This window comes from Martes martes (genome assembly GCF_963455335.1).
Source record: "Martes martes genome assembly, chromosome: 10".
In the NCBI taxonomy this organism is placed as follows: domain Eukaryota; kingdom Metazoa; phylum Chordata; class Mammalia; order Carnivora; family Mustelidae; genus Martes; species Martes martes.
Genome location: NC_137898.1, coordinates 110,696,420 through 110,720,718, shown reverse-complemented (window position 1 = coordinate 110,720,718; position 24,299 = coordinate 110,696,420). Strand labels below are relative to the sequence as shown.

General features: G+C 43.3%; 1 protein-coding gene across 3 annotated transcripts in view; it reads left to right on the top strand.

Moving 5' to 3' along the window:
* Nucleotides 1–804: 804 nt before the first annotated feature.
* Nucleotides 805–24,299, top strand: part of CUL5 (cullin 5) — a 91,164-nt gene continuing 67,669 nt past the window's right edge. For 2 of the 3 annotated variants that reach the window (XM_080816860.1, XM_080816861.1), the window contains exons 1-2: nt 805–1,276; nt 22,058–22,167. In XM_080816860.1, the coding sequence (XP_080672986.1) occupies nt 1,253–1,276; nt 22,058–22,167 (134 nt within the window). In that variant the 5' untranslated portion in view covers nt 805–1,252. The remainder of the gene's footprint in view (nt 1,277–22,057; nt 22,168–24,299) is intronic. The other variant, XM_080816862.1, reaches the window with a different exon arrangement.

Below are 24,299 nucleotides of genomic sequence, written 5' to 3'. Positions count from 1 at the left end.
GCCCCTTCCTGGCTGCATTTTCCTCCGGAGGTTTTATTATTTTTTCCCCTAAAATATTATGAATGTAGGGCGCCGGGGGGCTCAGGGTGTTAAGCGTATGCCTTTGGCTCAGTTCATGACCCCAGGGTCCTGGGCTGGAGTCCCACTTGGGAATCCCTGCTCAGCGGGAATCCCGCTTCTCCCTCCCCATCTGACACCCCCCCATGCTTTCTCGTTCTCAAATAAAATCTTTTTAAAAAATACTATGAATGTAGGAATGAATACTGTTTTACACACGCATCATACAATACCAGGTACACTGTAGGTTCTATTGTGAGTTATACTCTCTCCCCACGTCTCCCCCCCGCCCCGCCAGTGGTTAGTGGTCTGAAGAGCTAAAGCTTGAGGGTTTACGGTGAGTACCTTCTAGGATCATGGGCCTTCAGGAAAGCCAAGATTAATATTCATTGCCTGAACAACCTTGCATGGATTATTTAAGCGCTAGGCAGTCTGGGCTGGAAATATTAATAGTTAGCATTTTGGCGCCTCCACTGACTCATGCAGTCATTCGACAAACATTTACTGGACGCCTCCGATGTGCCAGTTCTTACTGACTGAGCGGCCGGACCCCTGCCGACCTGGCGCAAGCGTCTCCTTCGGGATCCCGGCGCTCCCTGCACACCGGGTCCCGGATTTGGGGTGGGGGTGGGGGCGTGGGGGACCAGGGAAAATATCCCGTCCCGCCAGCAGAGGGCGTACTCCCGCCCTCTCCGCCGCCTCCCGACCCACCGAGGCGTCCCGGCTCCCACGCTCGCTCCCGAGCGCGCCCCCGCCCGCCGCATCACGTGACGCGGCCACGGAACCTGAGCTGCCCGGCCTAAGCCGAGCTAAATTCGTTGCCGGTGGCCGCCGCGGGTGCAACCACAAAGGCTAATCCGAAAGAGTGGAGGCTCGCGGAGTCGATGCTTCCTCTTCCAATTCAGGTCGGCTCCCGCTACCTCCTCCCCGTCCGCCACTGCCGACTCCCCGAGCGTGTGCATGAGCTCTTTGGTGTGGGGAAGCTCCGGTGACCATGTAGGGGGGAAGAGCGAGGAAGCTCCAGGTGCCCGGGACGAGGTCAGCGCCTTGGGCACGCCTCCGCGGCGCCCAACACACCCCCGGTGCGGGCCGGCGGGCCGCTCGGCCCTGCTGGGAAGCCGGGCCTCCGCCTGTGGCCTGGCCCGGAGCGCCGCGAAATCTCGCGCCGTCTCGCGAGAGGCGAAGTTGCAGGAACATGGCGACGTCTAATCTGTTAAAGGTAAGACCCTCCGTCCGGCGCGCCTCGGGCTCCGCGCCCGCCGGCTCTGGCGTTTCGGGAGAGGCCCGGCTCGGGCTCGGCGGCCGGGTGTGGGAGTGCTCGGGGGTTGTCCGCCGCGGGGGAGGCCGGGGAGGCGGCCGCCGAGGACCGGAACGCGGGTCTGTGGCCTTGGGGTCGGGAGGCTCCGGCTGTGCGTCCCGCCGGCCGGCGCGGGGTGTGCAAGGCCCGGCCGAGGGCAGGCGGCGAGCGCGGCTGGCGGGGGAGCCGCCGTGGCCCGGGGCGGCGGGCGCGTGGTGCTACGGTGCGCCGACCCGCCGGGGCCGCGGCTCTCTCCGGGTCTCCGTGGCGGCCAGAGTCCAAGACGCAGGAACGGGAAATCCGAGAAGATGCTGCCCACTCGGGCTCCGCGGCCCGGCTGACCCCCGCCTTCTTCTCTTCATCTCCCTCGGCCCCGTCCTGTGTGCACGAAATTCCGGGTCAGACAGCAAGCGGTGCCTTCCACCCCGCTCGCGCCCTCCCGCTTCTGCGCGCTGCACCTTCGCTCCTGTCCTCGCGCTCCTGAGGTCCTATTTTTCCTCTTTTTCCTTGGGAAACTGCTCCGCAGCCCCGGGGCAGCACACGGTCCGACGACTGCCGAGGAAGCGCTCCCAGCGTTTATTCCCGAGCTCCGCAGAGTTACGGGATTCAAGACAAGGGTTAGAGTTAGTTTTGGTTCTGTGGGATGGCGAGGGAGACGGAGGCAGTAGTCCCTGCCCTCGGAAAGTTGGGAGGAGGAGGAGGAGGAACACATGGCACTTGCATGACAGAAAAGAATGGAAAATACGGTGAAATATACTGGAACCTCGCGTATGTCTTCTTTACATCACCGATAATAACTGCCCAACGGGTGGGACTCTCTTATGAAGTGTGGACCAAATTTTACTAATCTAAGAGGTAATATATATTCTTTTAAAGGCGGGCGGGGGGGGACCTGGAAGGAAACTCAGTCTGCCGCTTAGAAGCTGTGTGACTTTGGGCAAGTTTCTTAACTTCTCCGTGCCCCGCTTTCCTTATCAATAATACGGCGTTATCAATAGCATCTGTCTCGTAGGAGCACTGTTAAGGCCGTGTCAGTGTATGTAAAATGCTTAAAACGGTGACTGGCACTGAATTAGTACAGGATACACGTACACAACCAGAGTTACTAGTGCTGCTGTTTCAGGGAGAAAACGAATTCATGGGAGTGGAGTAAGCCATCCTACTCTTTTAGAACAGGATAGCAAAGTTCTAATAGACTCAGAAAGAAAACTTGTTTACCTTCTGAAGACTCCTGTTCCCACATGTTTACATGAGCAGTAGCTAATGTTACCCATCGAAGTGTGTTGAAGAAATAATCAGGTTTGTGATTCTGTTTGTTTTTGACTTGATTACTTGGATGTAAAGCAAGGTCTTATTCCCTTAAGAATGCTTTCAGAAAAGAGCAAATCACTCTTCTCCGCTCCCTGTGAAACCTTAGAAAATATTGTTTGGAGAAGGCGCACATTTTAAGCTACTTCAGTAAAATAATAGTGTGCTTACTGTATGGAGATTGTGAATCTGCATAGACAACACACACCTAGAGAATGAGAAAACTGCTTGGATGTGTAGAAAATGGGTATTTGGGACTTAGTTTAAAAAGTTCACAAGCATTCAGAAAGTTCTGTAACTCAGACAACTTTTATAAATTAAATGAAGGTGATAATCCTTTGAAAAAATAGGTAAATGACTTATTCACTCAAGTGAACATGAAGACAGATGCCTAAGATACACTGGAAAATTTTCAGTGAAATTGTTTTATGAAGTGTTGTAAAGGGGGGAGAAAGAATTTCTGAATGTTATTTTACATAATATGTGATTTTATTTTATTTTTTGAAATTTATTTATTCATTTGACAGAGATACAACGAGAGAGGGAATACAAGCAGGGGGAGTGGGAGAGTGAGAAGCAGGCTCCCTGCTCCTGATGTGGGACAGACACTTAACAACTGAGCCACCCAGGCGCCCCCATAATATGTGATTTTAAATACCCACAACTAACATCATATAATGGATGTTATAAATAGACACTTGATTTTTCTATCTGTATCACCAAAAGTTTGTGTTCAAGTTGGCCAGAAAAATTCTTTTTTTTTTCTTCTTTTCTTTCCATATTGGAAGTAGGGAGGGGGGTTGTCTCATGTTCATACTTAAAGAAGTAGCTAATTAAGAAGTGGAAAGTTTGTTGTCTTGGAGAAATGTAGTGAGACTGCCAGGGTAGACCCATAACATAATTCATGGAGTCATCTAAATTCAAGTCTGGTGGTACCTTGAATAAAGATTGAGGTAAGTGGGGTGTGGCCAGATTAGCCTCATTTGCTCTCTTGACAGGACTAATAGGTTCATGACAAAAATGCCTTAGACATTGTGCAAATAAGTTTCATCAGAGTGTATTTGACAGAATTATCACGTCTTGTGGTCAAAATGGAGAAATGTGGGCTAGATGAGAATACAGTTAGAATTGGATTCATTAAATAGCTGTACATGAGGAAGGATAAGTGATAAATCATCCACCCTGAAGGGAGGCCTGCAGTGTCCTGCTGAAAAAATAAGCTTTCTTCCAGCTTGCCAGTAACTTGGGTGTAGTTAAGTTTATTGAGTTTGTGGATGACAGTTTGGAGGGAAAGCTAATATGTTACGAAAGATTACAAGATTCAGAACTTTGATAGGAAACTTACAAGTGAGAGGGCAAAGCCATAAAAACGACCTATGGTTTTAATATTGGAATTCGATAGAAGGATTGTGTATTTAAGACAGGTGGACTATGGCTGGATTTTGGAAATCTAATATGCAAAAACGTGTGTTGTATATTTGTCGTACACAGTTACCAGTTGCTTGGGGGGTTATTATCTCCCCAAACCTTTCTGTATTACTACTTTAAGTTTGTTTTTTTTTTAACATGGAATTCTTATTCTTTTGCTTTGGCAGTATCTAGGCCCTCAGTCGATTTTCTTCATTTCTAGTTGAGTATCCTATCCCAAATGGCAGTTGTTTAAGTCTTACTTTGCCGGGCCTCGACCCCATTTAGTTCTTGGCCTGTTACTGTCTGTAGTCATGTGGAGGGCTCTCAACTCCTGTGGTCAGTGCCACACACTTTCCCAGTTTTCCCTGTATTCTCTTTTTTGAGGCACCTGCTGTGTTCTTCGTGGCTCGTTCTTCAGCCTTCATTTCCCCTCCAGGACCTGGCCGCACATTCCCTGTTATTTTGTTTAAGTCCCCTCGTTCTGGCTTCTGTGGAGGGAAGAAGTTTTCGTATCTCCTCTCATAAAGCTTCGGCTCTTTTTCCTCTTGCCATTCGTGTCCCTGGTTGTTTGGAAGGCAGCCCCCACTTGCTTCCTTCATAGTTCTTCACCTTCTTGCTTAACTTACTGTGACTCCCCTCCCCTTACCTCCACTACTTACAGTGATGCTGCCAGTCTGGAGAGCAGGGGTGACTTCCTGATTGCAAAATGAGATTTTTCTCCGATATTGTTGATCACTAGCTCTGCTTCCCTTTTGATTTTTAAGAGATTCTCTCCGTAGTGTCCTCTCTCTCAGATCATTGGTGTTTTTCACTGACCTCCCTCCTGTCCTCCCCAGTGTGATTATTTCTCAGGAGTTAATCTTCAGCCCTATTCTATCTTTGTACTTCTGTTTCTGGGGCAGTCCTAACTCCCATGATTTCACTATTTTTATCTCTTAACTCTGATCTGAGCTCTGGACCAAAACAGAGTTCTGACCATATCAGTTTCCTGCTCAAATACCTTTGATGGTTCAAATTCTTTGATATCTTTCCAGTTGGGTCTTCTCCCTAATATCTCCCTGCTTCCCCTGCCCCCTCCTGCTCTCTTTCCTCTCCGTCCCCCTTTCCCTCTTTCTCTCTTTCACACATCCCTGCCTCTACCTGGCTGGATCCTTGTTGGATCACTAGGATATCACTATCTCCATATTGGCCTATTAAAATCTATTTAGTCACTAAGATCGGCCCAGATTCCCCCTTTCTTCTTAGTGCTGTCATTTGAAATTGTTGCCTGCTGTGCACAGCCAGAGCAGGGCATCACTTCCTTTTAGCACTTGCTTTATGCCTTATATGTTATATGTTAGAGAGACAACGAGAGAGGGAACGCAAGCAGGGGCAGTGGGGAGGAAGACGCAGAAGCTCCCGCTGAGCAGGGAGCCTGATGTGGGGCTCGATTCTAGGACCCTGGGTCATGACCTGAGCCGAAGGCAGGCGCTTAAGGACTGAGCCACACAGGCGCCCCAGCATTGCTTTTATGTGTATTCAGGATCTGACTCGTGGGATGGTCATGGATGAGGGGCATTTGTACTGAGGACACCATGTTCATTGGAACCTTAACAGGGGATCAGTAAGTCTCTGGAAAATCAATTCATTCAGTGAGTATTCAGCATTTTCTAATCCCACCTGGTGATTTAGGCAAATTCCTGCCCTTACGTATATTTTTTGTGGGGGAGAGAGGCAAAAAACATATAAGCAAATAACTAGGTCAGATATGCTCTGAAGAAAAACAATCAGGGAAAGGGTAGCGAGGAATCGATGTTATATTTGATGGACTGTTCAGGGACGGCCTCTTGGGGAGGTGATCTTAGACGTGGGACCTGAATGAAGCAAGGACACATGGCACGTACATATTTTAGAGAAGACTCCCAGGTGGAGGGAACAGGAACGGCCGGCATAAAGGCGTTGAGTCAGGAACGTGCTCGGCAAGGAACTGTGCAGGTGATCACCAAGTTGTGCGCGTTGTCCGTGAACAGTTAAGGTACACAACTGTGTGATTCTTTTTAATCTCTGTTTGAACACAAGTGAGAGCCTTATTTACAGCCCACCTTGTCAGTTTTCATTGAGTTGAGGGGAATCGCCTTCCAGATGGGCGTGTGAGAGGCACATGATCCTTAGGGCCGCCTGCCCTCCCTCCAGTGTCCCGTCCTTGAGATGTGGTTACATTGGACACGGCCTAGGGAGACGAGGAGCTCAGGCTTCTGCATGTTGGTGGACTGAGTTACTGTAAGTCTGTGTTAAAGGTCAATGTGAGCGTTGTTCCTGTTCTGGGAAAATAGATGAGCAAGTACCCTAATCTGGAGGTGATACCTATTGATGCTACTGACAGGAAGTGACAGTTTAGGATAAACTTTGAGAGATCAGTTGTTTATCAGTGAATTAGAAAAGGGCAATTTTTAGACTGCAGGAGGGTATGGAGAGGACACTAGTTATCTATCCGGGGGCCAGAGAGGAGAGAAAGATAAAGACAGGTGTTTCTTACTGGCTGTTTTGCTAGGCGTCCTGGAGGACCCAGTCCTGTCACAGAAAGCCATGTGACTCGTGCCTTGGTATAGTAGGTGTGGAGTGAATTGGCGCCCCATGGACTGTATGCGAGTAGACAGGTGACAGCTTGGGTTAAAACCTTGGTCATGATACATGTAGTACAGGTAATGTCTGGCGTATTTGAGCTTTGTAATGGGTTTGTTCATCTTACAAATATGTAGGCATTTACTCTGTGCGGGATGCTATTCTAAGTGTAACACAGCAGTGAATATGACCGATGAGGGTCCCTAGTCTGTGGAGCTTCTATTCAAACGTGTGAGTGCTGTCACCAAAGAAGTAACACATTGGGTAGTTTTTGTAGAAACGAGAGCTGTGATGGAAACAGTATAATCAGGAGTGCTCAGAAAATGAGGGCATATTTTATGTATTTACAACAAAATAGTTTTATCTTTTTCCCCTAAATACTGCTTTCAACTCTGTTCTGTTGAATTTTCCTTCCCTGCTACTTGATGACATTTCAACCCCGTCTCCTAGCTTTCTGGTTTTTTAAAAAAGTCCTGTTGGTCTAAATTAAAAATTTCAATCTCAAAGCCAGATTAAATCTATGTGCTTAAGCCTTTGGCTTCAGATCTGCAGAGAGGAATGGGCGAAAGGCAGTTTTCTTAGGTTGTTTCAGGAAGGCCTCTGGGAGGTGACATTGACGCTAGACCTGAATGATCTGCGTTCTATTCTAGGCAAAGGTCTTTAGGTGCTGTGGTGAGCTTGGCTAATTTGAGGAACACGTTAAAAGGGTGGTGTGGCTGGAATATAGTGAGAATTGCCAGGATTCAGATATATACTGGAGTTTTGTGGTTCTTTTGGTTAATGGGGATTGCAGATGTGGTTTTAAAATCACATAACTGGGAGTACTAGTGGCTCATAGACCGTGCAGGAACCCACACATTCAAATAGCCTTATGATTTACACGGAAGACCTGAAATACACAAATTGGATTCCTTTTGTAAAGTAATTAGATATAATTCATAATCAGTAGGATAGGAACTTCACAGAGGGAACAAATATAAATCTTAAATAACCTCCTTGTGTCGTAGTCAGAATGTTACGGGAGTGAAAGTGTGCAGGTGATCAAAGTAATTACTACTAACTGTGTCTGCGTCATTATTTCTTGTCTTGCCTCAACTTGTCCTTTAACTTTTCTTGTACCTTTGTCATCACGAGAATGTTACAAGAACATGCATGGTATTAATAACTGCATTCTCTGTTTTCTTCCAAATGCAACTATTTAAGATTGTTTGGGGTTCTTTTAGTAATCTCTACACCGATTGTGGGGCTTGAACTTGCAACCCCGAAATCAAGTCACACACTCCACTGACTGAGCCAACCAGGTGCCCCCAAATGCATTTGATGTCATTATAAGTTGTTGTCATAGGATTGCTTCTACAGTTTGATCTCATGTATTTTGTCCCATATATTATGTAGGGATTTCTGGACATTTCAGGGCAAACCAATAGGTCAGTATTTGTGTTATTTTGTTGTAAAGTGAGTAATTTAAAAATGATTCTAGGTAGATTTTGCAAGCTAGTGGACTTTTCTGTTCCTGTTTACTCTCCTGTGTTTAAGCATTACTTTTTTTTTTTTAAAGATTTTATTTATTTATTTGACAGAGATCACATTTTATATATGCACACAAGGAATTATGTACTACCTTTTTCTTGGGATTAAATAAAATGGAATTGTTGCAGATGAACTCATTGTTTGAAAAACCACTCTTGAATTTCAGTAGGAAGTGTGCAGAACTTTTTAAATAACACATTCCAGAGAGAGCTATATGACATTTTCATTACTGCCCTATAACATCTCCCCCCGGCCCCAAACACATTACAAAAAATTAAACTTTTATTCTGTAATTTGCTTTCTTCCTAGTGCATGCTTGTTTTTCTTTCAGACGATCACCATGGATATGGGTAAGAGATTGTAGGATTTGACCATCAGTTTGTTTTAGAACTGATCATTATGTTAGGGGCTACTTTTTCGATATAGCTAAGTGTATTTTATTGGTTCTGTTTAACCAACATGTTATATTAAGAGATCCTGATTTATTTTTTTTAAGATTTTATTTTTATTTATTTATTTGACAGAGAGATCACCAGTAGGCAGAGAGGTGGGGCGGGGAAGGGGGGGGAAGCAGGCTCCCTGATGATCAGAGGCCTGATGCGGGGCTCGATCCGTGGGTCCTGGGATCATGACCTGAGCTGAAGGCAGAGGCTTAACCTGCTGAGCCACCCAGGCGCCCTTCCTGATTTCTTTATATCGATTAGAGTAGGAAAGGGAGCTAACTAAGCCTTTGTTCACCTATTTTTCTTTCTTCCAACTTTTTTTTCTTACTGTTTTCATCCTTTCTCTCCTCTAATTGTTTCTGAGAAACTTGACACTAATTTTTTTTTTTCCTCAGTCTTGTGGGGGAGACAAAAGTAAAGAATGATTTACTTTTTCATCTTATTTAAAATAAGGAGGAACAGTGAACACAGGGGGAAAGAAATGAGGCCAAGAGTTGGAACTTCAGCATTTGATTTTATTGGGCAGTACCTCCCAAACTGATCTTGACCACTTCTTCCAAATCACTCAACTGAAATGCATTCCTTCCCTGGCATTTCTTCTATGGTTGGCGCTGTCAGTCACTCACGTCAGAAATCTTAGAGCCGTGTTGCATTATCCAGTAGGCAGAGCAAACACGTGCTTAGGGGTACCCTACTCCCGTTTAAAAAAATGAGGAAAAAAATATGGGTTATATATAATTTAAAAAAAAACTGGACCTCTATGTTTTAGAATTTCGTATCCTTTGTATTTTAATTTTACTGGGGAGTACCAGTGAGGGAGCAACTGATAAGTCATTTCAGAGATTAGTGCCTTAATACTGTTTTTGTCAAGTCATTTTCAACTTTCTCTCATTCCTACATCTGACTACCACCAAATTCTGTTACTGTAGGAGAATTAGAAGCAATAGTAGTTATGTGGGAGTTCCTAATGCAATAAAGATAGCCAGCACCTTTATTATATTTAATTATTCAGTCCATGTCTCTCAAACATTTTACATGTCTTATTAATTATTCAATCCATGTCTCTCAACATTTTACGTGCCTTATTAAATCCCGTAACAACCTTTGCACATAGATAACTGTGTTAAATCCATCTTACTTAGATGAAACTGAAACACAGAAAGTTTAAGTAACTTACTCATGGTCACACAGTTGGTAAATGGCTAAGCCATAATTCCTTCCTTATCAAACCGCTTCGTGAACATCTCACCAGTAGCACCTTGCCTCCGTGTAGGGCTTCATCATGTGTTGCTTTTATGGACTGTTGTGGCTTCCTGTTGGACTGTGTGCTAGTTTTTCCTGTTGAATTTACAGATGATCATTTAGAAGTTAAATGTAGTCATACCAATAGCCAGTGGCTGTGTTTTCCCCCATCCAAAGAATTTTATTTAACGTGTTACAATCTGTTACTGTCATTTATTTTGCTTAGATTAAATGCTTTCTTACTTTCTGACACAAAAAGGTGTTCCAGTCTCATCTCTGCCCTAACTTTGGAATTAACATTTTCTCTAAGGAACCTTTTCATGGAATACGGTATTGAGAAATCAGGATCTGGATGCTAGGGAAGCTAATTGCTATTGGGGTGTTGCTTCTCCCAGGCTCTCCCATTGGGCTGAGCTAGGACACACACACCCTGTGCTAATTTCTGTGTATTATCAAAACCAGTGAGTTCACCCCAGTCCTTCCAATTCCAAAAGACTCATTTTCTTTTTAAAGCTTTTGTTTGTTTACTTGACACAGGCAGAGAGAGATCACAAGTAGGCAGAGAGGCAGGCAGAGAGAAGGGGAAGCAGGCTCCCCGCTGAGCAGAGAGCTGGATGTGGGGCTCGATCCCAGGACCCTGAGACCATGACCTGAGCCGAAGGCAGACGCCCAACTGACTGAGCCACCCAGGCGCCCCTCAAAAGATTCATTTCTATCCTTTTCCCTTTCCATATAATGTGACTTCTTTCTCTGACAGTGAGAAATCTCATTGACACTGGCTTTTGGGCTGAGTTATTCAGGAAGGAAGGAAAGAAGAGAGGAAGCTGTTACAACATTTTTAATATGTATAGATGTGACACTAGCTATAAATTCCTTAAACTCAGAAAACTTTAACAATTAAAGGATAGTTACCAATTAAATACAACACTAAAAACTCAGTAATTTTTAAATGAACAACACTAGCATGACAATTTTTCAAGCAAGATTTACTGAAATATGACCTGTATACAGAAATGCCTATAAATCATAAATGTATAGCTGGATACATTTTTAATAAAGGAAACATACCTGTATAACCAGCACCCATATCTAGAAATAGAATATTTTTTAAATAAATTCTTTATTTTTTATTAACATATAATGTATTATTAGCCCCAGGGGGACGGGTCTGTGAATCGCCAGGTTTACACACTTCACAGTAGAAATAGAATATTAACAATGCCCCCGAAAGCCCCCTGTCTCTTGCCCTGTCCTAGTCTCTAGTTTGGAGCCCCTGCCCCAGGCTAATCACTATGCTGATTTGTAATAACTGTAGATGTTCTTTGTCTGTCCATGAACTAGGGTGTACTCTTGGGACTTGCTCAATATTGTGTTTGTGAGGTTCCTCTCTATTACTGCTTGTTAAATTTTTGTTGCTGTGGAGTATGCCACTCTTATGAATATTTCATAGTTTATTCATCCTGTTGTTGGACATTTGGGCTGATAATAGTTTTTTTACTATTGAGAATAGAGATACGATGTACTTTCTTGAACAGGTCCTTGGTAGATGTATGTATGCAGCTCAGTTGGGAGTATACCCAGAAGTGAAATTGCTGCATCCCATATTATACGTATATCTAACCTTAATTGATAACGCTATGTAGTTTCCTAAAATAGCTGTCCAGTTTACGCCCACCAGAAGGATGAGCATTCTGGTTTCTCTAAATTTTATCTAATACTTGGTATTGTCATTCTTTTCTATTTTAGCCTTTTTGGTTTATGTAGTGATATTTCATTGTGGTTTTAGTATGTATTTACCTGATGATTAATGACGGTGGGTGCTTTTTTGTATGTTATTGGCCATTTAGATATTGGCTTTGTAGAGGGTGTATTCAAGTGTTGTGCCAGGGGATTGGATTTGATTGTTTTTCCTCTCTTACTGATTTTTAGGAATCTCTACATGTTTTGGATAAGAGCCTTTCTTGGATATATGCATTAGAAATAATTTCTTCCACTCTGCGGGTAGCTTTTTCACCTCCTTAATGGTATCTTTTAAGGAACAAAACTTACTGTTTTTTTTTTTTAAAGATTTTATTTATTGGGACGCCTGGGTGGCTCAGTTGGTTGGGCGGCTGCCTTCGGCTCAGGTCATGATCCCAGCGTCCTGGGATCGAGTCCCGCATCGGGCTCCTTGCTCCGCAGGGAGCCTGCTTCTCCCTCTGCCACTCTGTCTGCCTGTGCTTGCTCGCTCGCGCGCTCTCTCTCTCTCTCTGACAAATAAATAAAATCTTAAAAAAAAAAGATTTTATTTATTTATTTGACAGAGAGAGAGAGAGATCACAAGTAGGCAGGCAGGCAGAGAGAGAGAGGGAAGGAACAGGCTCCCTGCTGAGCAGAGAGCCCAATGTGGGACTCGATCCTAGGACCCTGAGATCATGACTTGGGCTGGAGGCAGAGGCTTAACCCACTGAGCCACCCAGGTGCCCCCAAAAGTTATTATTTCTAATATTGTACAATTTATCAAAATTTTTCTTTATGGTTAGTGTTTGGTTATAAGGTCATACAAATGATCCAAACTCTACTTGTGTTAATATCTTATTTCATTTTTTAGAACAAAATCAAAATTAAGAATTTATTATTATACTTTTGAGCCTCAAAAGTATATCCTGGGACCCTTCCAGGAGTTTGTTAACCACAATTCAAGAAATACTGTATTACAGGGCGCCTGGGTGGCTCAGTGGGTTAAGCCCCTGCCTTCAGCTCAGGTCATGATCTCAGGGTCCTGGGATCGAGTCCCACATTGGGCTCTCTGCTCAGCAGGGAGCCTGTTCCTCCCCTCTCTCTCTCTGCCTGCCTGCCTACTTGTGATCTCTCTCTGCCAAATAAATAAATAAAATCTTAAAAAAAAAAAAAAGAAATACTGTATTAGAATGTGAGTTCCTTGAAGACTTTTCATTTGCTGGGGCGCCTGGGTGGCTCAGTGGGTTAAGCTGCTGCCTTTGGCTCAGGTCATGATCTCGGGGTCCTGGGATCGAGTCCCGCATCGGGCTCTCAGCTCAGGAGGGAGCCTGCTTCCCTTTCCCTCTCTCTCTGCCTGTCTCTCTACCTACTTGTGATCTCTGTCAAATAAATAAATAAAATCTTAAAAAAAAAAAAGACTTTTCATTTGTAAGTCCCAGTGACTAGCATAATTTCCAAGTACAGTAGGCACTCAGGATATTTGTTGAATGAATAAATGGAATGAATGAATGATGAAAAAGCCCCCAAATAAGTTCAGACTCTTTCACCAATGCTGTTACTTCTGTGGTTGTCTTTTTCCTTAAAGTTAGTTGTTGGGGTTTCTAAAAATTAGGCACTGTCAGAAATTGTTTAAAATTTTTTTCCTCTATAAAAGAAACCCAAAAGTTTTATTTTTTTATTATCATTTTTTAAAGATTTTATTTATTTATTTGACAGAGATCACAAGTAGGCAGAGAGGCAGGCAGGGGTGGGGGGGAGGAAGGCTCCCCACTGAGCAGAGAGCCTGATGTAGGGCTCGATCCCAGGACCGTGAGATCACGATCCGAGCTGAAGGCAGAGGCTTAACCCACTGAGACACCCAGGTGCTCCAAAACCTAAAGGTTTTAAAGGGAAGTATAGTTTGAAATTTCTCATTTCACTGATAAGATGTTTAGCTTTTTGGAAAAGTGTTCTCTTCTGCACTATGTTTAATGACAAATACATCTTTCATGTAGTGGTGCTCCTGCCCTGTGGTTTTTCGATAATTGCCACTGAATTTTTATAATCATAGATTTTTTTTACCCTGCAATTAAAAAAAAATGAAATTAAGTCAGGGGTTGGATTCTGGCTGATAGGTTGCAAGTCCCTCTGTTACTCATTTAGGAAAGACCTGAGGAGTAGTTAAGAATAAGGCTCTCCCAGGGGCACTTGCTTGGCTCATTCAGAAGAGCATGCGACTTGATCCTCAGGGTCTTGAGTTCAAGCCCCATGTTGGGTGTTGAGATTACGTTAAAAAATAATAAGACCTTATTTAAAAAAAAAAAATGAGGTTCTAACCAAACTAAATTGCTTGGATCTGAAGCCCAGCTCTGCCACTTACTTTCTATAATCTTAGGGAAATAACTTACCCTAAACTTAGGGTAGAATGTACAGTTGTTTTCATCTGTGAAGTGAGAATAATATCACCAAACACAGAGTGTGGTTATAAGGATTAAATGAATACTTGTAAATATTTAAAGCAGTACCTGACACATAATTAGTAGTCAGATATTGTAAAGTGAAATGATCAAAGTTGATGGAATGAGCTCCATTGAAGATTATACTGAACTTAAATAATAGAAGTAATAAATAGCTGAACTCAGATTTATTAACAGTTATTGGATATTCAGACTACCCATCGAAATGTAAAGGAAGCTATTTAGAGATAAGCAAAGGAAATCCTCTTTTGTATCACAGTTATCACATGTAAAAAATTTATTGACTGTAACCCCAAATTAGCTAAGTGGCATATATTTGCAATGAAAGAAATAGTACAAAATATTGTAAGGGAATGATTAAAAAAACAATAAAAATATAGTGAAAAGTTTCTTTAATTTCACCCTTCCATAATGTCAATGGCAGGCATCCTACTCTGATTACCCCTGCTGTCTTTCTAACTTATTTTAATGTTCTTAGCCCAGTAATCTAGCTCCACTAAGGCCTTTAATTCATTGATTCTACCACCTTATTGTAAGTATCTTAGATCTGTGAGTTGATAATTTTTATCAAGTTAGGGAACATTTTGTCTTTTATTTCTTTGGATATCAACCCCCTCTGCCCAAGACTCTGTTATATGTAAGTTAGGTCATTTGATGTCGTTTCATAGCTCTCTGATAATCATTTTTAGAATTATTTTGTTTTTGTAATGTTCATGCCTGCTTCTATTGTCTTGAACTTGTGAAGTTTATAACAGCTGGTTTAATGTCATGCTTTACTGAAAACTCTCATTCATGTCATTTCTGGGGCAGTGTGTTGATGGGTTTTTCTCTTGGTGTTGGGTTGTATTTTCTTCTTTGCCTGCTTGGTAATTTTCGATTGGATGCTAGACATTGTGAGTTTTATGTTTTGGGGCCTGAGTTTTTCAAATACCCTTTAAATATTTCTGGATTTGGCTTTGACATAATTAAGGTGCTTGGAATCAGCTTGATCTTCTTGGGCTTGCTTTTGGGTTTTCCTAATGGGTCTGGAACAGCATTCAGAGTAGGAGTACTTCGGGTCCACTGTAGATGTAGTGCCTTTCTGAGGACTCTCCCTAATGTGAAGGAGCACTTGTGCCCCGGCTGGTAGGAGCAAAAACTGTTTTCAGCCCTTTATGAGCCCTGCGGATTGTTCTGTCTACTCCTTTCTAATGGACTTTTCCCCAGTCTCTGATAGTTTTCTTACACACATGTGCAAGTCAGAATTTGGTCAAGGGCTCAAGGGGACTTGTTTGTATATCTCTGTCTGTGCCACAAATTTTTGTCACCTTGTCCTCTCTAAACTCTGGCTCCTAAGTGAAACGCCCAGGCTGTTGGATTGCCCTGCTTGTGCTGAGACTTGGAAACTGTCTCTAGGCAGTCCGTTGGGCATTTGTAGGGCTCACCTATGATGGTTTTCTTGGGAAGTACTGTCTCGTGCTGCCCCATGGCTCTCTAGTTGTTGAAGCAGGAGGGGAACCTGGCTGTTGTTACTCCATCATGGTTGGAAGAAGTCTCTGTCTCTTATCATCTGGATGTCTTTTCTCTCAGTCTTCTGGGCATGAATTCTCCGTTCCGTCATTGTAATCACTCCCTTGAATACACTTTGACTCCCTTGCTCCTTTCATTTCAGTTGGGAAAAACCACAACCCTAGTTAAATCCTCTCTTCACCTTTCAGTGCCAGCAGCCGCGTGAATGTTGCAGGTGAAAAAGACACCTCTGTGCTATTTTCCCTTCAAATCCACGACCGGAGTCTGTAAGTGAGCCCAGTCACACGACCACAGTCATTTATTCTGCTTCCCTAGATACCTGTTTCATATCTTTTCTCTCAAAATTCTCGCACCTCCTCCCCCATCTTCCAAGGCCTTTTCCTTTTTTTCTACATCACTGAGAAACTGAAGCAATCAAAAATGAAGTTTGCAGAGTGGCACTTAGATCATCTCCCTCCTCCCAGGATCTGCATGCGCGTACTTTGCCTTCCCCTCTCACTGTGTGATCATTTCCTCCACTTGTGCGCTGTAGGCCCTTTCCCTTGCCTACCCAGGGCAAATTAAATTTAAATTCAAATTCTCCAGCAGTTCCCTCCTTTTCTCCCACATCTTCAATAGTATATCCTAGAACATGCCCATCAGTATATAAGCATACTGTATTTATCGCATCGTAAAAAAAATTTTGACTCCCTCTCCCCATATCAGCTCCCCTGCCATTTCTGTGCTCTTGTACAACAAAAGTGCCAAGAGTTGTCCATACTTTTCCGATTTTCCTTCTCTTTCTCTCTCAGTTCCTTCCAGTCAGGCTTTTGTCCTTAGTGCTCTGTGAAATGTTTTTCTGTGATTAATGTGAAGTCTCTGACTTCCATGCAGCTATTTCAGGAGTCCTCCTACATCATCTTTCAGGAGCACGAGCTGCACTTGATCACCCCCCTCTCTTGATACTTTATTCCCGTGGTTTCCAGAATACCAGAGCCTTGATTTTTGTGCCACCTCTGTAGTTGCTCCTTCTGTCTCCTTTCTTGGTTGTTACTCTTCTTCCCACCCCTTAATGTTGGATGCCTCAGGCTGCGGGCCTGGGTCTTCTTCTCTCTTATGTTCACCGCCTCGGTCCAGTAACAAGTTTGAAAACCCATCTGTACTCCAGTGACTTCTGCATTTTAATTTCCTGACCAGACCTTTCTTTTGATTGTAGATTTGCTTATGAAACTGTGTATTGAATGTCTTCAAAGGGCTGTTGTGTAGATGTGTCAAACATAGCTCGTCTGAAACCAAATGCCAGGGCTTTCCTGCTGAGCCTGTTCCGTGTGCAGTGTTTTCCATCTCAGTTGATGACAGTGCCATACTTCTTGGACATGTCCAGTGACAACTCAGACAATTCAGTAACGAGTTTGATGTCCTTGACCCCAGGGAAGATGATCCATGGGTTGAGGGAGTACAGTGCCTAACCACCGGTGGAGAGAGAACTCTTCCTGAAGGACGTGGGGCAAGGGCAGGTTTTATGGGATGTTAGAAGAGGCAATAGAGAAACAGGGCCTAACTGGTTAGGACGTTGGAGATTCTTTACCAGGCAAGTACGCCCCCTTCTCAAGGGTAAAAGAAGCTAACTAAAGCCGAGTTGGGGGACTGTGATTGCTGTTAGGGTTTCTTGGTAGTGAGGTTTTCCCCACAAGTGCAGGCTGACTTAGGTTTGGATTTGTGACATGGGTTGGGCTCCTGGAGTGGACTTCATTTTGTGGGTCTTGATACATGAGGCAGAAGTCCTGCTTTACCCCGTTCTCTCATCCCATATGCATACTATTGGGAAGTCCTCTTTAGTACCATCTTTCAAACTTAAAATGTAACTACTGCTGCCTACTTCTGTAGCTGCCATACTGGTCCAAGTCACTGTTGGTCTCACCTTGCCTCCTCAACTTACACTCAGCTCTAGCTCTTGCCTCTTATGATGTATTTCTTTTTTTTTTTTTTCATTTTTTTAAAAATTTTATTTGACAGACAGAGATCACAAGTAGGCAGAGAGGCAGGCAGAGAGAGAGAGAGAGGAGGCTCCCCACTGAGCAGAGAGCCCGATGTGGGGCTCGATCCCAGGACGCTGGGATCATGACCAGAGCCAAAGGCAGAGGCTTCAACCCGCTAAGCCACCCAGGTGCCCCTATGACGTATTTTTTTTTTTTTAAGATTTTATTTATTTATTTGTCAGAGAGAGAGAGAGAGAGCAAGCGAGCACAGACAGACAGAATGGCAGAGGGAGAAGCAGGCTCCCTGTGGAGCAAGGAGCCCGATGTGGGACTTGATCCCAGGACGCTGGGATCATGACCTGAGCCGAATGCAGCCGCTTAACCAACTGAGCCACCCAGGCGTCCCCCTATGACGTATTTCTAACATTGCAATCAGGAAGGTTTTTAGGTGTAAATCAGTCATGTCACTGCTTGCTCAGAATCTTCTCATTGTTCTCATCTCTCTTACAATAGAAGCCACAGTTTTACGATGGCCTTCAGGGCCCTGCAAGATCCAGACCTCTTTTGCTTCTGTGACTTCCTCTGCTTTCTCATCTTTCCTTACTCTGCTCTACCTTGAATACATCAAGCATGTTTCTACCTTAGGGTCTTCCCTGTGGATGCTTCCTCTGCCTAGAATACTCCACCCCCAGATATCCCTCATGACTAGCTCTCCACTGGCCTCCCCAGAGTCCCTTTGTGTATTTGAGAAGAAGAAAGCCTGTGAGGGCAGTAGTTAGGCTGAAAGGAGTGAAGGATAGAGTTGGGAAGGGGTACGGCAGATATTGAAATCTTGATGAAAAAGAGCCAGTGGGTGAGATAATCCTAGATATACCAGAAGTTGGTGAGTTCAGCCTCCTGTAAATCTGAGTGATAATGAGAAAAAGCAGAAGAGACTTTGTAGCAAATTAATGGAGATGAGGGGGCCTTCAGTTAGCTAGTGGAAACGTTCATGAATCAGGGTTCATAATTTGAAGGTTCCTTCCCATATTGTTAATGCCTGCTCTTTTGTAGGTAGGAGATTTGGTCTGCTGCTGCTTACTTATGATGTAATGATACGCTCTTCAGTTTAACAGAGAATAGGCCAAAGAATTGCTCGAGCATCATTTTTTTTACTATAAAAGATGAATAGAAAACATTCAGTTATTGAATTCCTCCTTTAATTCAGTGTTAGAGGAAAATGTTTCTGAAGTTAGTCTTGTGTGTTTCATCAAACAGAAGAACCAATGTGTTTCCTGTTATTTTGCGATAGCTAATAGATTCCAGAGTCTAAGCAGTATTTAATTTTCCTAAAACACCTGTTTATTCCAGTCCTCTCTATCTTTTGGACTTTTTAATTGCAAGATTTATGCTATGTTTAATTTTATGAATTGCCAAAAATGCTAAGAGAAATAAACTTAGTTGGCATTATAAAGTATCCTCTAGTTAAGGGGATATATAATGATTCTCCATGTCATAGTCAAGAAAACTTTCTCTGGTTCTTTCAAATTTGTTTATTTGCATGCTCCCTTAGAAGGAATAGTAGGAAAAGTGAAGTCAGTCATAAGTTTAGTACACAACTTTGATGCCATGGAATTAATTACAAATCTGACTCTGAATTTCTCCGTAGCCAACACTTAAGGGCAAAGTTACCTGCACGATTCACTGAAGTCTATAAGGTAAAAACGAACTAGTTGTTCATGGGAAAAGCGCAGCTAATCCCAGTACAAAATTTTGAGTGAATATCACTTGTGGGTGCTTATAATAAGAATGTTGTGATTAGAGTAGGTACCTGGAGCAAGACAGTACAGTAACTTTTAGGATCATGAGTGATCTTGGATATAGGATGTGAGCACGATCTGGCTGTGACATCTGTCACCTCACTGATCAGCAGAGTTGATGTGGCTGATCTGGCTGAGTAGGCGGGTGTCCCTTCTTTCCCTCACCAGTCCACGTGTGTCCCTTCCAAAGCTGCACGCTTGGTTGAAGAGGATGACTCTCCCCAGTAGTGGAGGGCCAAGGGCATATGAGTGGCTGTACTCCCCTGCTAGAACCTCCAGACAGCCCTGAGGGTCCGTTTGCAGGAGAGCGTAGGGTGGTCAGGCTTGCAAGACTCCAGACACGTTCAAACGCAGCCCTGCATGGGACCGTGTGCCTTTCTTAAGTTTAAAGGAAAACAAAGTGTCCGTGGATATAAGAAGCATCACTTGCTTTCACAGAGTTTGTCAGTCAGTGGTTTTTAACCTGTTTTTGGTCATAGACCTTCTAAAATTTTTTATAGTTTTATCACGAGTTTGCTGAACATGTTGATTCTGAACTCAAAGAGATTTGATCCAGGAGGTCTGAGTTAAGTTTTAGAAACTTATATGTGAAACTGCCACCCTAGGTGATTCTGATGTATGTTCTTGTTAGATCACATGATTCAGAGACCTCTGCTTGGTTATAATTTTAGGGAGTTCGCAGATTCCAGGTAGTCAGTCTAGAATCTTATCTGATACAAGTCAATAGCATCTTAAAGAACGTTACATTAAAAAAAAAAAAGAACATTACATATAGTAAAAATGATATTGAGTTCCACATGTGTATTTGGAAATTTTTCTTAGCGTGTTAGGAAATGACTGACTTGTGTGGAAATTTATTGATGAAAGCAAGTCATGTGGCCACAGTGCTGATAACTGAACACAAATGGGCGCTCTCTCTCTCTCTTCTAGTAATGTAATGAATTGATGACCTTTTTCTTAATGTCCAATCACTTCACATTCGTGGGATAAACCATGTGTAATTATGAAGTATCACTCTTTTTTTTTTTTTTTAAAGATTTTGTTTATTTACTTAGAGAGAGAGATCACAAGTAGGCAGAGAGGCAGGCAGAGAGAGAGGGGGAAGCGGGCTCCCCTCCAAGCAGAGAGCCCGACATGGGGCTCGATCCCAGGACCCTGAGCTCATTACCCGAGCCGAAGGCAGAGGCTTCAACCCACTGAGCCACCCAGGCGCCCCAAAATATCATTCTTTTAATATGCCACTTGTTTAATTAGCTGACATTTATTTAAGATTTTTGCACCCATGTCCTTGTTGAATTTGTCTAGAGTTTCCATTTCTTATGCTCTTCTCTCCGGTTTGGTGTTAGGGTTTTGTTAGTATTTAAAAAGGGGATGGGTATTTTTCGTTTGTGTGTGTGTGTATGTGTGTGTGTTGCTGTTGTTGGTTTTTCTCAGTTTTTAGAATTTACATAGACTCTCAATGTACTTTTTGTGGGGAATTTAGGGCAACTATAAAATTAGAAGGGACAGTCTCCATACACAAGACCATCCTCACTTCAGATACAAGCTACAAGTTTGGAGGGTTCCCAAAACCACCCCGAGGCTCAATAATTCATTAGAAAGATTCCTACATCTTAAAGACTCATAGATCATGGTATGGCTTCTTATGGAACAAGGATATAGATTCAGATTTGCCAAAGAGAGAGACATACTGGGCAGAGTGTAGGAGGGTTCCAAGCACAGAGCTTTCCCCGTCCTCACCCCTGTAGTCAGATCACGTATCTCTCTTGGCCTTACTGTGTGACCATGTGTATGGGGTACTGCTAGCCAGAAAAGCTCATCCAGCCTTTAGTATCAAGTTTATTTTAGATTTTTATTTTTAAGTAATCTCTACACCCACCGTAAGTAATCTACTACACCGCTCAAAATCACCACTCTTGAGTTCAAGAGTCGCATTCCACCTACTGATCCAGCCAGAATTTTCCAGAGTTTTTGTTTGTTTGTTTGTTTGTTTGTTTCAAGATTTTATTTATTTATTTGTCAGAGAGAGCGCGGGAGTGCACAAGCAGGGGAAGTGGCAGGCAGAGAGAGAAGCAGGCTCCCCGCTTAGCAAGGAGCCTGATGCAGACTCTGTCCTAGGACCCTGGCATTATGACCTGGACCCAGGACAGATGCTTTACTGACTGAGGCACCCAGACATCCCTTTCTGGAGTTTTTACTGGGGCTTCTTTACGTAGATGTGACTGATTGATTGCTCGTGGATAAATCTCAGTCTCCATTTTGGTTAACCCAAAACCACCTCCCAAAGTTACGGTGGTGTTTCTGGGTTGGTGAGCCCCAACCCTAAGGACTTTATGGATATGGCCAGTTCCCTCCCTAAATCACGTTTGTTAGATTATCTAGTTTGACCCAAGGTTCCGGGCAAACAACAACTCTCTTATCAGACACATACTCTGAGACCCCAGAGATTACCTACCAGAAGTCAAGGACAAAGACCAGACCTTCTCCTTGGGCATGGCCAAATTCTTTATATGTTCGCACAATTAATTTTCTTTTTTATGGTGTCTTCCTGTGATTTCTTGAAATCAGATTAGTTTATAGGGATTCCATTATGGAAAACCGATTGTTTTAAATTTCAGACCTTGCATTTTTCTAGTTAACTCTTAAAAGACAAAAATAACAGACACTTTTGATGTAACTGGATTTAAATTAAACTACTCTTTGTCTTTTTTTTTTTTTTTTTTTAAAGAATAAAGGTTCACTTCAATTTGAAGACAAATGGGATTTCATGCGCCCGATTGTTTTGAAGCTTTTACGCCAGGAATCTGTTACAAAACAGCAGTGGTTTGATCTGTTTTCGTAAGTAATCCATTAACTCTTAACTTTCTGGTAACATAAAGGAAATTTTGGTGATGCATTTCTATATCCAAATGGAATGCTCACTTTAGACTGGACTGTTTACCTGCTTACAATTATTATTACTCCAAGCCCTCTTTTGTAGTCAGTGATTTGCTGGGGATGGGGGTGGTACACCATCATACACAGCTGTGGCTTACTACAGCAGAAGCATACAACACAAAAGTAGCAAAAAGGAAAGGCACATTGGATAAAGACTGGGGGAAAACAGGCACAGGCTTCCCAGAGTACTTATAGAATCGTATAGAACCCTGTCTCTCCAGCAACAGGATTGACAACCAGTATGATACGTTGTCTACCTGAGAAGCTCTCGCAGACTCCATAATCAGAGTTTTTATTGGGGACTGGTCACATAGGTAGCCTCTGCTTGGCATGTACCCAAATTCCAGATTCTCAGAAAGATCAGGTGTTCAATGTAAACCATATAGCTTGTACATTGAAGGCACGGTCAGGAAAAGCTTTATATCAGGGTAGGATACTGTTGACCATTTCACTCATTATCAGTAGGATACAGTGGGGCAAGGCAAGACCAATCTGTAGTACTGATCTCAGTTAGCTCTTTTAGAGGTCCTAGATTTAGCTAGCAAAAATAAATCCCACCAACCATGAAGTTTATTTTAGGAAACCAGGTGGTTTTCTCCCTTCCTTCCTTTCTTTCTTTCTGATTTTATTTATTCATTTGAGAGAAAGAGCACAAACAGGGGTAGAGGCAGAGGGAGGGAGAAGCTGGCTCCCAACTGAGCTGGGAGCCTGACACGGGGACTCGATCCCAGGACTCTGGGATGATGACCTGAGCTGCAGGCAGATGCTTAGCCATCTGAGCCACCCAGGCGCCCCTTTCCTTCACTTTCTATAGGAACCTTTTTTTACGTGGCCTGAGGCATCAGTTCAGGCACAGCACAACTCTGGCCCCTAAGCTGAAGCACACCCAAAAGCTTTCCAGGGTTAAAGCAGTGTCATGATCCGCAGAGCACATCCACAAAGAAGTATAATCTCAGAGGGCATATGTGGTACCTGAGAAACAAAACGTTTACAGTTGTTAGGGTGCTGCAGGCGAGACAGGTCAGGTTGGTCAGGTAGTACACGTTCACGGGGCTCCCAGTTTCCCTCCTCCCATAGGACCGTTCGCTCTAGAGTTCTTGTTCCTTTTCTGTTCATTCAGTTCAGGCCTTGTTTTCAGATGAACTGCCTGAAGGAAGTTAGTTCTAAATGGTTTCATTTATTCCATGACACCAGTTGATTCGCCTCACTAATGTGGATGCTGTTTAGAAGGGTTCTGTGTAGAAAGTGTAGGAGTTGGGCTGCTCCCTGCCGTCTCCAAGCGCTGTCAGGTTTGATTTCAGAGTACTCACAGCAGTATGGAAAGCCAGTGGTGGGAGTTTTCCTTCAGGAAGACAGCAAATCTTTGAAGAATAATTCTGAAAAACAAAAATCTTTAATGTCTTCCTCCTCTCCTGTGCCTTCTCAGATGCTGTGTTTTGTTTTTTCTTTCTTGTAAAACCAGTGTGTCCCGTTCAGTATTGAAAACTTTTCAATTTTTTTTTCCCAAACATGTGGACTTGCAAGAGGAGTGAACGCATATTTAGAGAAAATTTGTTTAAAATATATATATATTTATCGTTTTAAACCCCTTAACTAGGAAGATGTATTGTGTTTGGTCTGAATGAAGTCTCAGATGTTCAGAAATTTTTAAAGTAGGTTTGTGTCACCTCTCATACCTTTTGTCCCGATCATTTATCTAGTGAGCAGCCTAGAAAAGATCCGCTCCTTTCTGCAGACAGCTGGGTTTAACACCCAAGTTGCTTATTAAGGTGTATGCACAAGGACGGTGAGGCGAAGGTGGGGGAAGTAGAGTTATTATTAATTCATTGTTGAGAACAGAACATGGGTCAGTCACAGTGAGACCTCACTGAGAGGGCGTCAGGGGGCCCATCTGTGAGGGGTGGGTCACTGCCTTCCCCCTGATAGCTTTCAGCTGTCACCACAGGTTAGAAGTGCTGCTAGTGTCTGTATCCAATAACTAGAGCCAGTCAGCGGCCTGACTTCAGATTGAACCATCAGAGATCACGGCCTTT